The following is an 18,007-nucleotide window of genomic DNA, read 5'->3' on the forward strand; positions in this document are numbered from 1 at the left end:
CAATGATAGTATCAGGTAAGTTATTGGAGGAGAAGGTTAAAAGGATAGCTGCATCCCCTCCTAGTTTTTTTATGTGAGATACACAAGGAGGACATCGATGGAGAATCTCCTCCTCTTCAAAAACACGCAGGTCTTTTGAGTATACTACCCCTTTCAGTGTGTTAAAGAATCTGTGATGCCATACATTCGATATTCCCACTTTCAGGAGATTTAAAATTAGAAAGTAAATGTACTTGGGTTTCATTAGCAGCTTTTATTAGCAAGTTCTTTCCGTAACGTTTTAAATTTCTAATGGGAATGGAACCTACCTTGCTTTCAATATATTCAGCAGCCTTTATAAAAATTTTCCTTTCCTCCTTGTAGCTAGCAACATGCCACATAGGGGTAGGAAGCGCTCTGGTACCTGGGTTGGTCCATGTTCTTCATTCTTAGGGATAAAATCAAATGGCTCATCATTTAAATTTTTCACTGAAAACACTTTTGTGCTAAGAACTGAATCATTGAGAATGTGGCCATGGACGCTTTGTTGTGGTTCACTAGTTTCCAAGGGTGAGGAAAATTTAACATAAGCAGAAAATTACTCCTTGTCTTTTTCTAGAAGTAATTTCTTTCTTTCCACTTTACTGAATTGTTTCATTACACTTTACAAACACTCATAATCTCATGACACATTTACATTAGTGCAATGAAGGACTCTACTATTTGGATCAAATCCCCCAGATTTACTAACACCCTGGTGTCTCAGTGGTTGGTTCTGTCTGATAGCTGAGCTCATATCCATGTTCATGCCAGAAGTTGTTGCCAGTGCCAGTAAGTCGTCAGATCCAGGGGAAGGAAGACTAGTGGCCAAATCCATAGAATTATGCCAGTTCACAATCAGAAGTCCAAAAAGTGTGCACCCAATACCCAAGAGCCCAGCTGAGACCCTAACAGCACATCAGAAAGGGAAACCCAGGCAGCTTCTAATGCCCAGACTCACCACCTCAACAAACCGTCCAAGCCCACAAAGCGATCCCAGGATACTAGCATGCATACACCAGACCAAATCACACAAACTGGCTCACCTACACACCCAAAACTGTTTGGTTTTATCAAGAAAGTATCGTGGATCAGTCAGGTATTTGCATTCTCCACCAATGGCACAAGTGAGAGTTGACTACCAATAGTCCACCCCATACCCTACCCTTTTGGGATAGCATCAATATGCTTGCAGTGGCCCAGGTATAAGCCAATCCACCTGCTGGGAGTTATGCCCCCACCAATGGGGACTAACTCCCCACTCCAAACATATTGTTGGGTTTCTGGACATAAGCCAGGAGTCCCATCCCCAAACACCAGCCCCCCATGGATTCCAATGGGCTGATCTCTGGAGATGGTTCCACCCTCAAGATGGCAATAGGAAAATCCCATCACTATCTCAGGTCCAAACCATATCGGGTTGTGAATCAACCAACACAACTCCCACAATTAGCTTTGAATACCAACCCCTTCCAAGCACGATCCCTTCTCAGACTCATCTAGGCAGCAAATTTTTCAAAAAGTGGAAAATTCCACTAAATTACTCCAAAATTATTTTAATATTTTTAATACAAGACTCTTGGACTCAAACCCGGGAACAAATTCCAAAGGTGCAAGAGCCCCCTCACCATGTCAGGGTGGTCTCACTTTGAAGGGGGGTCAAACTTTTGGACTGGTATTTACTGTCTGATGTCCAATGGAGGCATACAAAAGGCTTTCTATAGCCTAAAAACATGACTAGTATAAATATCTGATGGAAAAATGATCTCCTACGAACTTTTATTCTAATTACATCAGTATTTGGACTGTCCTATTCATACTATCTCACTGTCCCATATGGTGTAAATACCCCCAAGGTGTAACTTTCCTTGGTACTTTGACCAAGAGATTGACTTTAAAAGCAATTGTTTTATCCTTTTTTTTCCCTTCTGTCTAATTTCTGACTTGCTAAGGTTTTCATTTAGTACCTGAATGTCTATGGGGTGTTTTAGTAAAAAATATTTGTTTTAACAGATTTTATTTCTGGAAACTTCTTTTGTTGGGGTTTCTCAAAGATATATCTTATTCATGTTGTTCCTGACTAATTCCATAATAGAAGGTAGAGAATATTGAAGCCCTTGGAATGCCCATCCCTCTCAGAGTTTATGAGCAAGTTTCTTTCATTTGAATAAGGGTCCAGCTTCATTGCCTAAAGCAGAATTCCCCATCCATTTGTAAATATTGGTTATCAGAGCCTAGTGAAAAAAAAAAAGTCTCAAAAGTTTTTTGGGTTGTCTAGTTTAGTAATAGCCACCAAGGGTAGTTGCATGGTCATCTTCAGACAAAGATTTGACTTTAAAATTGGCCAAGAGAGTAGAGGAGTTGCATGGCCTGTTACCTTGTCCAACTTACTGAAGGTTGGAGATCAGTTTCCTTGTTTGTCCCAGAATCTGTGGCTAAAACTCCAAACTCATCAGTTCCAGATTCGAGAATTTACTTTTGCAGCCCCTTTCCCTCTGTATTTTGTAGAGAGAAACTGTAAGAGATGTTACTATCCCAGTTCATGCCCTTAAATATTATCTAAAAAAGGACAAAAAAAAAGAAAGTATCCAGAGTGCAGACTTCTTATTGTGAGCTCAAGGAAATGTAAGAAGCTTTCAAAGAACGTTATCTCTTTTTGACAAAGGAAGTCATTTCCAGAGTGTATATCTCCTTTTGAGTAAAGGAAGTAATTTCCAGAGCACATGGATTGTTTGGTAATGACGAAGGACCCCACCACTCATGTGCTTATGATATTAGGGGCATTAGACCATGACTGGCATTCCACAAGAACATCTCAGCCCAGCATGTAATGGGCTGTGGTCTGGTGGTGTTAAATTACCACCTCCTCATTCTGCCCGAGTGACATTGCTCACAAGTTTTTAAGGGAGATATTTTCTTTATGACCTGTGGCAGGAATTTATTAAATAGTGTGATTACTTGGGCCCCCTGTCTCATTTGAGTACTCGGGTTTGGGTGTTCAGTGGTAATTGTGAGAGGTGTTTGTAAGGATGGCACCTCTTGATTCAGCCTATTACCTTGGTAACGTTTGTGAGTACTAGCGGGGCTCGAATGCAGACAGGTAAGTACGCACACTACAAGCTCCTGTTCTATTGGGAAACTTGCTGACTGACAGTTCTTTCCCCTTGGAGGGGTTCTGGTCTGTACTTTTTCCATGTTTTTTTTTCCCACTCTAATGTGTACATATATCTGTTCTCATCATAAATTCATTGACCAACTGCAAAAAATACAAATCCTCAGCCCCAAGTGCTTTTTTATTTTTGGTCATCTTTATTTTGGAAATGTGTTCTATGTGACTATCTAATGTTAAATGCATATTGTGAATTGTTCATGTTCAATTTGGAATGTCAGGCATGGCTTACTAAGTGATGAAGGGTTACATCAGTTCATTTGTTAAGATTCCCGTTGGGGGTTAGTGTTGTCAGTGCATCTCATGTAGTGCCCTGTAGGTATTACTTCAGGGTTTTTGCAGCATCCCTTTGGCCCCTAGCTGCAACCTCTCTCATTTCTTTAACTGTGCCTCTGTTCATATTCTCATTTTCCGTCTGACTTTACCCCCTTTTTAAAAAATGTTTCCTAGTGTGGCGGCTTAGTTTTCCTCCTATTACACCTTTCAAACCTCCTTACTAACTGTCAATGCCCCTATCAGCACAGGTCCCAGCACTTGTCCTTTAGCCAACATTGTATATTCCATTCTGTTTTTGTTAAGTTGTCAATAGGTTAGATCCATAACATCCATTCCCTTATTCCCCCATAATGTACGTATATATATATATCTGAGTTTAATTTGGTTCCCCTTTGAATGTCTCATAAATAAAAATGGTTAAAGCTTGTGATGTATCTTTGTTTTCAAGATGCTGAGCAAAGTTTCATTTCATACTGACATTCCATAAATGTTCCATCAGTTAAAAGGGCAGAATAGTATTTGAAGCATCATCATGATTGTTTTTACCTTAATGTTTCCCTTTATGAGCTTAGGCATGAAATGAGTTCTTCCCACTCTAATCTTGTCTTCTTTTCATTCTGCCTGAATGCTCATCTGGTTAGGTCTTCATGTATGTATGCTCTTTTCAATGATTTCTTGGGCTTTCATGTGTTCTTTGTCTTGCCACTTCATTTACTTCTTTTCTGGCTAGCTGCTCCTCATCTCTTCATAACTCCAAACTATCTCTTGTTTAAGAACTTGGTTTCTTTTCCAGCAGCCAAACATCATATCTTTCTGTCCCCTTGTTTTCCTGTTATGATATTCCCACAGAACTGGTCATGAATCAAAGCAATCTATAGTACTCCCTTTTCTTTGTTCATGTTTCTGCAGTATAGATTAGTACATGCCTCAGAAGTCTTTGCTCAGACTACCTTTAAAATTTTTCTGTAATCCAGTGGTGTTGCAATTTATTTTTACTTCATTAAGGTTGTTTCTCAGTCCAGTGTGTCCCCCAATGTAATAGAAATTGTTCAACTCCTCCAATAACTGATTTTCTTTCACACCATGATTTTCTACTTCCCTCTGTTGTTATGTGTATTTTGCAATTCTGAGCATCTTTTGTATCACCTGCATAATGTATCCCACTATCCCACATCTACATGGCCATTTTCTTTGTTTTATCCATTGTTTCCTTCCCAATCACTATAACTTTGTTTTGAGTGCGCTGATTTTCAAGTTTTTGATCTCCATTCCATTTCCATTTTTTTGATAATTCTGTAACTTCTGATTTTTCATAAAGCAGCTCCTAACAGCTTCTATTTTTGCTTAGGTTCCTTGTTTACTCTGATAAACAGGAAAGGGCTCAAGTCTGATCCTTAAGGAACAGTTAATATATACAGTATCTCAAATCCTTCCAAACTCTTGCCTCTTCAATCTTGCCTTGTTTTATGGTACAGTAAAGCCACTTGCCTAAGTCTTTCTGGTATCTTCTACTTCATAATCTGCATTTAATAGTGTTTAGGTACTTGGTGAAATGCCCTCTCAAGATCCACAGTTAGGTATAATTAACTTCTCTTTGCATGGTACTTTTCCTGTGGTCATTTTGAGGACTGGTTTTGTTGTTGAAGCCAAACTAATAGTTATTGATTTCAATCTTTTTCTCGGTTTTTCCACTAGCACATTTATCTACATTTTCAATGTGTTGCATTCCCTTTTCATTTTGTATATTGTTAATGTCATGCTCTTTTTTGCCACTCTTCAAATCTTATCTCTTCCTTTGTAAGGTTGTCATATACTATTCAGGTCAGCTCATTGATGGTCCTGGGGTTTTTCCATTTTTCCATCTTTTAACCTCCATTATATATTCAATGCTCTTCATTCAGACATGTAATGCCTCAGTCAATATAAGTATGTGCCTCCTGTTACATTTAAATTGTTTCATTTGCATCTTTTATATTTTTTTGCGCATTTAACATCTTTGCCTCTCTGCCAGAGCTCTAGTTTCCTTTGTATATCGTGATTCTACCACAGTTTCACCCTGCATACCACTTCTGCTAGCTTCTGTATGCATTTTTTCAAGAGTTTCCACTGACCACACTTCCACAACTGGCTGCTACATATATAGACATTTTTTAATGATACAATACTTTTAATTTTTCAATTTCCATGCCCTTATTCTTTTGTGTGTGTATGTTTCTTCTTTCTACCTTCACCACCAAATCAACAGTATAATCCTATTGAGTTATGTTCATGTACATCATTACATCATAATAAATTCAGTCTTTGTTTCAAACTCTCCATTCTTTTATGTTGTCAGTTTCTCTTTTGGGTTTTTAAACAGTATGTTTAGCAACTTAGTCAGTGGCTCTGGTGGAGTTTGAGTACTCCTCCTCCTATTCGGTTCTCTCTTGTAAGTTGCATCTTCCCATCATATCTTCAAAACCAAATCTGTCATTTCTTATGTAATGGTTTGTCTCCCATACCAGTATCCTCTCTTCAGTTATTTCCCTTTAGTAGTACATATCCTCTTGGACTATGGCCCGTCTGTCACTGTATTTGAAAACATTTCCACAGAATTTCTGCTTAATTCTTGTGGTCTTCTTGAATTTGGTAAGTTTACTGAGAACATATCCCTTAATATACTGTCTTTCCTAAGAGCATTTTAATCTACATAATTCATGTATTTGTTCCACTTCCCAGTATTTGTCTCGCTTCTATCACATTAATGTCATGTCATCTTTAACCATTTTGTTCTTGTTTTGCTACCATTTTGCAGGAAATTCTGTAACTTCTGCCTATTATTTTTATTATAGTTCCTGTATATCTTGCCTTCCATTTTTATTCCAGTTCCTTTATATCTTGCCTTTCATACAAGAAGAAAGGTAATTTAAATACTTTTTACATTTTTTTTTCAGTGTACTGGAGCAGATCATGAATCTCTAGCCAAATTGATCTTTATGGAGTTGAATGATGCCTATTCGGAGTTTGAGAATGACCCAGCTCAGCAGCAGATGTTCAAATAATAGGGTCATTACATTAATTGTGATGTTGATAGCGAACCATGTTAAAGTAGCTTGAATTTACTCACACCATAATCATATGTTATGTAAATTGTCCTAATTTTCATATTTTTTACTTTTGTTTCTCACGTCATACATCCCATAATTATCAACACGATATTGTTGTAGTTGGTACATAATCATTCCTTTAAAATTGTGATAATTTAGAAAGCCAGTCTGTGCTAGGTACCATTTAGTTTTAATTGTATAAAATTTAGCCTTGCATAGACTGTGTATTGAATTATAGAAAATTTTGATCGGTTCCTTTTCTGCTAATTACAGTATACAAATGAACTGTATCAGATTTTTGTTTTCTTCCACCAGCTGATCTGAGAGACGAAAAGTGTTTAGGCTCTGTGATTGTTTTTACTCATTACTTTGTCACTGTCAAGAAATCATAGAATACTACCTTTACAATATTTAATTTTAGTTATCTGGGTAAGTATTGAAAATTTTTTATTTTTAGTAGCGACTTATTTTTTCTAGAATTTTATAGTCATGCTGGTTTCTTAGTAGATTGTGATATTTCAAGTCACTGTTTCCTCTATGACAATACTGTTGAGGAGGTGATTTTTTTCCCCTTGTGTGTTCATTTGGGTAGCTTAGAATATTCATGTAGATTTCTTTGGTTAATACCTGTTCTGTTGATACAGGACTTTCATTCATGTTTCTGTACCTGAATTTTTTTTAAAATGATATCACTATTACTAAAGGTTTGCGATTCCTGTGACTTATTTTAGAAGGTATCTATTTGCAGTTGTTGTTCGGAAGTTGATTTAATGAGGATGTGACTACCCATGGTGCTCATGTTTAAAATTAGTGTTGATCATGTAAGGTCTAAGAATATTGTGGTGTGTCACAACATGTGGAGACTGGTTCCTGGTTCAAACTCTAGTCACCATTTTGTTAACTCCACTCTCAGTGTTTTGCTTGTCATGGTGTTACCAATTCTTTATTTATGGATTACCTTTTTGTTTGAAATGCAGTGGCATATGTTGTTGTTAGACCAAGATTCTCATGATCTTGTCATTTAATTTTAAGCATTAGCCCATCATATAGGCTAATTAATATTTGAGTTTCTTACTATATTGTTTTCAAAAATGTTTTCAGTGGCTTGAATTAGAATTGATTCTCTTTTTTTGTGATAGCTTGAATCTCTAAGTACAAGATATTGACATTTCTATTTTCTTGAGCTTGTTAACCACGGGGGAAATTCTTTGTAGTTCTAGCAGTTTTTAATAATTTGCAGAATTTATTAAGGTTAATTATTAACCTTGTCTGTATTTTTGTAAGAGGGACACAGGGTATTTTCCTTCTAATAATGGTTGTGTTCTCATTTTTTTACATTTCATTACATTACAAGAGCATAATTTAACTATTCATAAAATTTCTATAATAAATATTCTTCAACTTCTTTTACTTGGAGATGTAAAGTAGAATATTTCTGATTCATAACTTGCTTGGTTACAAGTCTTAGGTTTCATTGAATATGAAAATTTAAAACTATTAGAAGTGTGTTATCTTTTTCTGATGATTTACTTTGTTGTTATTTATTTGCTGTAGCATTTGCCTTTTTTTGTACTCTTCAAATTACAGTATTTTTGTAGCTTCCTTTGTGAACTTTTGTGCTTTTGCTTTTTGATGTATGAATCAAATGACTGTATAGTTTTGGAAAGCCTTGACTAAATGGGAAGTTGTTTACTATAGAGATGTGTTAGCATTTCCCAACACACACCTAGCCTCATGATGTTTGTTGGTCCTATCAAACAGCAACTACTTAAATCAACTAGATTAGATATATGAAAGAGATTTAAGTAGTTGCTCCACTTATATTAGCTAAGACTTTTTTTAGTAGTTTTTGGTTTCTTCCTTTATAAGGATTGATCATTTATTCTCTGCTCTACTTGAATATGGTTTTGATTACTCTTAAAACATTGAGGACTATATATAGGTTTGAGAGCATGCCTCCTTATCCATAGAATTTGCATTATCAAATTAGGTGAAAGTCTTGTCAAACTGCACTGCTAGTGCTGGTCTGATATAAACAGATGGTGACCCAGAAGGTAAAAGATTGTGTATGTATGGATACAATACCAAGGATATCTATGAAGAGGGTTAATTACCTTTTTAATTATATTTCCATAGTGAATATGAGACCTACCTACATAAATATTATAAATGTATGTCCTATGGCCAAAATGAATGGTATGTAGATCCTGTGTTGAGAAAATCCATTCCCTTACAGGACATTATCAACTTGGATGACCCATGTGACTTATATCAGTATGAACTCATGACCAATATATTATCTTAGAAGTGGAAATAAAAATGTAAAAAATCAACTTTGGAGGTGAAGTATAAAAAGTAATGCACAAATACAAAATTACATGATGTAATTAAAAGATGGATAAATGTATGTAAAATTTTTTTTGATATGAAAATTTAATGTTTATCTCAGACTTGCATCTGATGGTTGGATATCTAACCCATGGGGGGACTTTACTTGTAAAGACCAAATATAAAATGAAAATAGACAAAACCACATCCAACCCTGACTAATTTTGACTCTTTGCTTCTGAAAATTAGTTCTCAGTGGTAAAAACAATAATGTAAAATATCATTATTATAGGCAGAAAATGATTTACTGTATCAAAATGGCCATCAAAAGCATTGTCTTTTAGATTAATAATAATTACGATTATTTAGTTAACTGAAACCGCAATATCAAATCGGTTAGAAGACATATGGTAATGGATTCCCATAAAATAGTCATGTGTACAAGTCATAGAGTATTATTAAGTAGCATGAATAATATAGAAGCAGCCTCACTAATTCACCAGGTGTGGACATGCAATTCTGTACTGCAAAATAGTTTTGCAGTGATTCCAAATGTTCTTATTGTTGAGCAAGTGCCTCTATAACTTGGGAATTATGGTACATTGTAATTAGTCAGTTGTGATGAGAACTACTATGCAAGACCCCAAGAATGTTAATTCTTAATTTAAAACCTAGAGTTAAAGATATTGTTTGGTAGACCAATCATGTCTCTTATGGAAACAAAATTGTAATGATAATCAGAAGTTTCAGTGGTCCCTGTATAAAACCTATGCAAAAGCTGTAGCTTGGATAAAGGAGAGAAAATGGTAGACGATTGAGCAATATCTGTATGTGCCTGTAGAACACTATGAGGGCACAAAATTCAGGGAATATTTTGATTTGAATATTTATGGTATTCTTAGCAGCACCCTTATTTCTGAAGAACCTAACAGCCTTGGAGTGAATGGAAGAGACATTACAAGTTAAAGACCAAGGTTAATCAACTAGATAACTGTGTGGTCAGAATTTTGTTTTCTGAAATGGTAGTAAATGCGAATGGGTATTGATTTTAGAGTAAATGCGAATGGGTATAGATTTTAGAAGATGACAAATATAGAAAAAATTCCAAAGAGGAAGAGGCAGTATTTTCAGTAAGTCAAATATTAAAACAGAAATTAAACAAGCTATAAGCACAATCCCTGTCACATTAGTCTTGAGAAAAAATGTAGGTATGGTTGTAACATCTGTAAAATTAAGGCATACCAATATTTGTCCTGATAAGTGGATGTGTCACAAACATTTTTATAACTTATTTTAAAATCACTAATAAAGTGAACTCAAACTTTATAAACTAGTAAAAATGAAGAAAAAGAAGCTACAAAATAGAAGGCATGTAAATAGCCTGTTTTATTAGTTTAGCAAATGATAAGTAGCTTTTACAGATTTATAAATAGCAATGTTGCTTTTCTAAAATCACATGAACCAGTTATAAATCTTGGAACAGTTATAACAGATATAAAAATTCTATGGAAAGATACTGGAAGGAAATTTTACAAAAACTTCACAACTTTGATCACCTTCAGTAAGATTCACTGAAACCATCTAAATATGGATTTTAATATCACTAAGAAATGCATTAATTGAGGAAATCTTGTGCAATGTAAAACTGATGTGTGTGCACCTTATGAATGTCAATATTTTCATCCAGTATGATTACATATCTTGTCATCAGTCACTTGAGAAAGTGCACGCAGAACCGTCTTACATACTATATGCACTGTGAAGTAATACTATGTAATAAAATTAATCAGTAAAGCTACCCTTTTTTTTAGAGAAAAATACTTAAATTCTCTATAAACCAGTTGCAACCTTAACAATACAGTATGGCCTGTTTTTCAATGACTTTCACTTAGTCACACAGAATTACAAACAGAAAGGGAAGCTCATTATTAAACCTAGTAATATTATTATGGTGGGATAGATAATTTTTTCTTTACTGCCTAAGTAACTCTTAATAAAAAAGTTTTTTTCTGATACCCATCTTAACTTTTTTCAGTTTAATTTTCATTTGAAAATAATCAGATATTTGATTAACATTGTTGGTTATATTAAGTGGCACATATAGATGATCTGTACTGGAGTTGTGATTCTATAAAGATAGTATGTGTGTGGCTGTGTAACAGTGTGGGTACATTCCAATATAACCCATTGTACCTCCATTGGTTTAAGCAGAAAATTAGGTATGTCATAGTTAGGTATTTTTGGTTGGGGTGAGCAACTGCATCCCAAAACTAGAAGGGTGCACTTCTTGGAACCCCTCGCCTTTCCTCCCTGAGGTTAACAGGCATGTAGGTTAGGCTAGGATATATGTATATATGTACACATATGCATATTACAAGAGTAAAGGAACAGACCAAAGCAAACCCCTCTGACTAACCCTAGGAAATATGAGGAAGTCAGCGGTTTAGTTAAAGAATTTAATACATAATGATAATGGCAGATATTTTCATAATGCTTTCATAAAGTTAGAATTCAGAATTCATCATCTTCCTAACAACTTAATTCATTCAGAAAATTTTAATGAGAATAATTTTAAGTTAATTAAATTTTGAAAATCTCATTATTTTAAAATTTAGATTTAAATGGCTAAAGACAAACTTTTTATACCAGCCGTCTGAGAAGTAATTGTATTATCCTGGTGATATGGTTAAGATACCTACAAGTTTTTATAATAATTGTGGCCTATCTTTGAATTGTTCATGCCATTTGGCCTGTTGTAAAGAATGTTAAATTATTAATAGAAAAACTTTTTGCAGTTCTGTCAGTTTATACCAACAGCAAATTACAAATGTTAAGAATAAGACCCATGAAGAAATTCTGTAAATCTTCAACATTTGAAATTTATCTGAATGCATATTAAATTTTCAAAAAACTAATTTCTTAAATTCTGTATACATGTGTATATGCACATGCATTTATGTATGTATATGTATGTAATGTATGTACTATATGTATGAATGTATATATATATATATATATATATATATATATATATATATATATATATATATATATATATATATATATATATATATATATATATCACACTGTATATATGAATAGATAAATAAAACACTTTGTGCCAGTCCTGGAAGAGTTAAGGACTGTAACTCAGTGGTCTGGATGGACTATTTGACAACAGTGAAAATGTGTTAGCACTAGTAACTAGAAGTTGTAGAAATTTGTTTAGATTTTTTTAGATTACAGATATACAGTATTTAATAAGAAAGTGATTATAGAAAATTGTAAATATCTTAAGGAAAGAGTTTAAGTGTATATTATATTAGTTTGAAAACCAATGTTGTTAAGAGTTTTCTAGTTGTTCATCCAGAATAGGTTTGTTTGTAGTTTATATCTGAAGCATCAGAAGAGAAGGCTTGTAAATTATGTATTGCTCTCAGATCCATCAGTGGAAGAAAGCAGAGGTAGTCTATGTTACTCTTATTGTAAGGCCAGGTAACTGGCTTTTCATTAGGTTCTTATATATACTATAATATATATATTTAAAAAACTGTTAAACTTATGAAAACATAAATTGCTCTTCCTAATTCCTCAGTGCAAAATTACTTTTATTTTTCCATTTTTATTATAATAAATAGTCCATCAGTCTGTTAATGGCAGTTGAGTTTAATTGCATGACAGTAGCATGTGGGTATGTCCAGAGCTTTAGTTGTGTGCTTTTGCATGCATACACAAACTGTTTCTCTGTATTTATAAATAATAGTTTTGTAGCATTCTAGAAATGATTTTACCCACAAATAAAGGCATCACTTTAAATGATCTACCTGTGGTTAATTTTGAACATAAAATTTGATGTGAAAGAAAAAAATATTGCAGCAGTACTGAAAACTAAGTCAGCTTCTAGGAATTTAAGTAAAAAACAAGCCCCTTCCATTTTCAGGGGATTAAATAGGATCAGCAGGATCTCTCACTCTTCACTGACTTATCCACCACAGATAATTCATGTCACAAATAAGAGGCATTTACAGTTTTGATGAAACTTGTTGGATTGTCTATCATGATAACAAAGTAATTTAGTTTTATATTAGACACTTTCATGATGTTCAGTACTATATAATTTAAGCTTTCTTAATTCTGTATAGGCTTTGTAACAATATGTTTTCACAGGATGGCTTACTTGAAAAATTCTTATGGCTAAGAGGAGGCTCTTGACTCTCTTTCAAAGTTGCTGGTTTTGTGTACAGAGTCCCCAACTTAATAGAATCTCATTCCTAACAATATGCTACCCTTTGCAAGATCTTAGGCTTGTAAATTTTTGTGCCTATGTATAGAAGGTTTGTGCACTCAAGTTTACTCTTAATATAAGAAAACACACACACACACACACACACACACATATATATATATGATCCCTTCTAAATGCTTAATCTCTCTGTAATGAGGCTTCAATCACACATAGAAGTGTGTATGTAGATCATGTTACAACTGAAATACAACTACATTCCATACTTAGCCATGACAAATTATTAACTAATGCAAACTATGAAATTGGATGGGGTAGCCTGATTGAAAATGTTATTCTGCATATAAAGTTGGGCAAGGGCCTTCAAAATAACCTTTATTGACAAATTACACTGGAAATAAAAAAAAATGAATATGGTGTAATGCAAAACATTTAATATACATTAGCAGTCCACAACAGTGAAGATGTAAGCAACCAGTTTTATTAGAATGCTTTCTACCAAACTTAATAAATTTATTTAGTAAGCATACTCTAACTTGTTTGGCTCCCCTAAAACTGTGCAATACTAGGGGTCATAAATAATAAAAAAAAACATTTGTCCTATCTTTGAAACCAAATTGTAATTTAAACAATTACTATAAACAGGACCTGTAGTGAATGTTTGTAAATTCTTTGTTCATGAACACCTATATGAACAGAGAAATGTGTTATTTACTGCATGTTAAGTCTTGAAAAAGAGGGGGACTGTGCTCCTTGTATATCCTTTGTTTTCATGTAATAGCACATCGTACCAATTTAAACAATCTTTCTTAGCTTCTCCATCGAGAATATCATCACTTTAAGAAGTGGCTGCTTTGCCACGTAGGTTCTAAACACATTTCCTTCCTGCAGTCATACATTACTGACTAAGATACCTAATTTTCTTTATTGTACCTTTATGTTCCCTTGCTTTTACCACTTTATGTTTAGCCAATGTGCAGTATCAGATTTCTCTTGTGTCCAAACAAAGCCTTTAGATGAAATTACCCCAAAATTGAACGAATATTCCTTATATGAGAGGGAATTGGGAAATGTTTAATTTGACAGTCTACTTACAAAATTGATTATTTTTAATTAGTGGAAAGTATCTGGTGTTTCAAATACTATAGTCACTCATCCTTATAAAGAGCTTATGGTAAACATATCTTGCTAGTACATGCCTTGAGGGTTTTAAGTCATCTCTGCGTAATTATAAGCATTTTTGGGATATATGAGTGGTTTGTCTTACCTTGGGACTGGTAAGAGTAGCTGTTGCCAATGGAGGCTTCCATTGTAACTCACAATGCTATGATAATCTGGCCATGTGTGTGCAACTGTAGACTCTTGCTTCTATATAAAGCTAACAATTACTCATCTTATTGTATTCAAGTTAGAAAGCATACATGATGCTTGAATGTGTGCAGATTTATTGAAAACATGTTTTGAAGACATTTAGGCATTCAGCCTAATGGCGTGTGAGAATGATAAATATTATGAGAAAAGACCTTGAAGAAACTTTTCAAGACCACATATATTTTAAGACTAGTTTCAGTCTCTTAAAATTAAAATCTTTTTTAAGAGAATTGAGACAAAAGTGAGCAAGACACAAGAGAGTGGAAGTAACTTATTTTGTCATGCTTCATAAAGGAGAAATACAATTAAAAGTGTAGTGATACAATGTGTAAAAACTCTTAACTTTAATATTTCAACAGTAAATATGAATACAGTTCTTAAGCTAGTATGCTTTTCTTTGGGAAAAATAGCACATGAAAAAATTGGTTCAAGTTTCTTGCTGTTATGTTTCCATTTTTTCTTACTTTCTTTAGATCTTTCACTGAAAACTCTTGTTGACAGAGTCAATGGACTATATAAGCCCAAGAGGGTTCCTAAGGGAAATCAGCTTGCAGAGAGAGATAAGTTATAGGAGCATGTGATAAATAAATGAATATGAGGGAATGAAAAATAAAGTTGATACAGAATTCAGGAGATGTCAGCAGAAAGTAGGAATGAATTTGCTCCTTGAAAAAAAAATTTGGGGATCAGAAGATACCAAAGATTCCACAACTGCTCTAGGCAAACTATTCCACATTTTAGTTGTAGCCAAAGTCAAACTCCCAGCAAACTGATTGACAAATTGCCAAAACAAATTTTGAGTCTTGAAACATTTAAAAGGGCTTCCAATATATCACTAGCACACTCCCATGACACCATGATATTGGAGTGGTGCAGTGCTTATGTTACCCAATTTTCAAGGATTCATAATTCTCAGTCTGTGTTAGTTCACTTACTTTACACAGGTAAAATTTACAATTTATGTGTACCTTATTTTATAGAAAGGGCATAGAATAAAATAATCCAGTGACTGAAATTAAAGATTTTAAACATTTGATGTAATGTTCCATGTTATTTTATTTTAAAATGTTTATTACTGAACATAGAAGAAAAGTTTCTTATACATACTGTTCATATGAGTTACAAATTTTGTTTAACTAATCCATTATTTGACTAAAAGCAATAGATCAAGAATTAGACTGCCATGCAATGTGTAGAGCGATGCTTAAAGGATTGGTGAGACATTCCTAAGTAGGAAAACAACCTGTTCATATCAAAGCTGACAAAGCTGTGCTTTTTTCACTCCAGATATTGATGGATTATTATTATGATTAATTAATTTAATAACCAGACCACTAAATCACACTGCAGACCCTCAGGGATGGCATAAAGGAGTTTTTCTCACAGTAGAAGTGAAAAGTTGAGCAAGATAACGCAAAATAAATTTGACAACGTGGGTCAAGAAAAATGCAGTGCTCTTTGGAGTCAAGAGACTTAGCAAAACTACAGATAAGCACTAGGGCCGACTAGGTGGCACTCCATGTAAGGAAGGGATAGGAGGGCAGCAGTGGGTTTCCTGGCAGAAGTTTGTAATGATGTATTTACCACCTTGTCAATGTACACCATTCATATTTCTACCTTCAGTGCTTTCTGTATTGTAATAGTGCATTGGCATCTACATTAAATGATCCAAAAATACCAGATTTTGGAAGATAATGGTCACTGTACTAATAATAAACAAAGGCCTTAGATAACATTCTACTTCCTATACACTAATAGCATAGCTAAAATTGCTATGAATGAGCATGGTTTTGTGCAGGAGTAAAGGGAAGGTCATACGCGTCACAAACTACAGACCCACACTGCCCTACACTGCTGTTCAGTCTTCCCATTCTCTTTTGTGCATTTGTAATAGCAGTGTTCATTCTAAGTTCTACTTGCATTCTTACCAAGCATTTGTTATTACTGTGCATCTTGTAACTCCATTGTTATTTTCAAGTGAATAATTAATCCATTTACTTTAGTGTCTGCCTATATTTAAACCAAATGAGCATTCTTGATCTTCTGTGTCATCTGTGATCCCCTTGAAAAAAAAGAAGAAAAGTTTAGCTTGTGATTAATACCTAAACCTTAAGTTCATTGTCAATTGTTATTAGTTTTTCACTATTAGACTATGCATAAAGGAGTTTGTCACCCTACTGTAATAAGCTTAAGCTTAGTGTTCCTCTCACTCTACATGATACATGTAACCAACGACCAATGCTAAGGGCCAACTTTAACTTTGAGTAGTGTGATCATGAGCATCTCATTTATTCCTAAATGTTGTTCAAAAGCTTGGGCTGTTGAGTGATTACTGCCAAAATAAAAAAAGTAAAATCTAGGTCACTTACAAAACAAAAGACACTTTGAGGGTCTGTCCTTAAATTATGACTTTGGCAGGCACATGAATTGCACTAAGGAAATTTAATCATTATATCTTATGATAATTAATCCTACCTTTTTAAATACTGGAAACCAAAGTATGAACCAGTTCTTCAAAGTTGCATTTTCAGGAATTGAGGAAAGATACAAAAATCACTGAAAATTTCAGGAAATATGAGTGGAAAAAATTAAAAGATGCCAAATACAGACCATATCCAAACTCATCTATTCTGAATCTGTTTTTGGTACATACTAAAAATTGGTTGTTTCAAATAGAAAATTGCATAAACGGGAATATTTGCTCCTTTCAAAAGGCTCATCAAAGATTTGTCCTTTAAACATATCAGAGAGACTGTACAGATCGTTGAAATCACGACTAGCCTTCAAGAAAACATATGATGGTTACAACTGAAAATTTAAGAGTCAATGCACACCATGAACAGTGTGTTTGAAGGAATGACAGTGTTGACAGTAGAGGGTGAAACAAATCGCTAAAGAACAGTACGTATGACTTAAAAAATACACATCAACACTGAAAACATCGAAATGTGAATCATACACAGTAAGAAAAATGTGGATTTCTCACTAAAGGTGACAAATACCAGTTCAGTGGCCAAAACGTGCCACCAAATAGAAAAATCCTGTGACAAAGAAATCACATCTTATGTTCCTAAATCTCTCCAATTCAGAGGCTGTTGGAAATATTGTTTTATAATACTACTTCAAAAGGTTTAACATCTTAAGATGTGCATTCTGTATTTCAAATGCTTCATCTGTATAAGTAACATTGAACTAAAAATGTTATTAGAATTGGCATGACCATGTAACAGCAATATCAAATTTGAATTTAATGTTTCAGTGAACTATTCATGAATTCTACTTGCAAAAGCGTCGGAAAATGTACACAAAATAATTATACTAATCACACAAGTAATAGAGAAGCCTAGATTTCAACAGAAAGAAATCTTAATACATTGGGTGTGTCAGAAATGCTCAAAACCAAGAATCGGAGGAATTTGCCGATCTAGAAAAAAATGAAGTGGAAGCAATCACATAGAGTAATAAAACAAGGATCCATAAATGGTTGTTCCACATAGGGGAGGTAATGCCTTCAGT

At 34.1% G+C, this 18,007-nt stretch overlaps 1 protein-coding gene across 1 annotated transcript in view; it reads left to right on the plus strand.

Annotated features, from left to right (window-relative positions):
- The window catches only part of LOC135218836 (cyclin-G-associated kinase-like), a gene marked incomplete in the record, with an annotated part of 495,799 nt that extends 482,150 nt beyond the window's left edge, over nt 1-13,649 (plus strand). Inside the window, 1 exon segment of the mRNA XM_064255283.1 lies at nt 6,397-13,649. Coding sequence (XP_064111353.1) covers nt 6,397-6,504 — 108 coding nt within the window.
- Nucleotides 13,650-18,007: the final 4,358 nt, after the last annotated feature.

Source organism: Macrobrachium nipponense, chromosome 1, assembly GCF_015104395.2.
Source record: "Macrobrachium nipponense isolate FS-2020 chromosome 1, ASM1510439v2, whole genome shotgun sequence".
NCBI lineage: Eukaryota > Metazoa > Arthropoda > Malacostraca > Decapoda > Palaemonidae > Macrobrachium > Macrobrachium nipponense.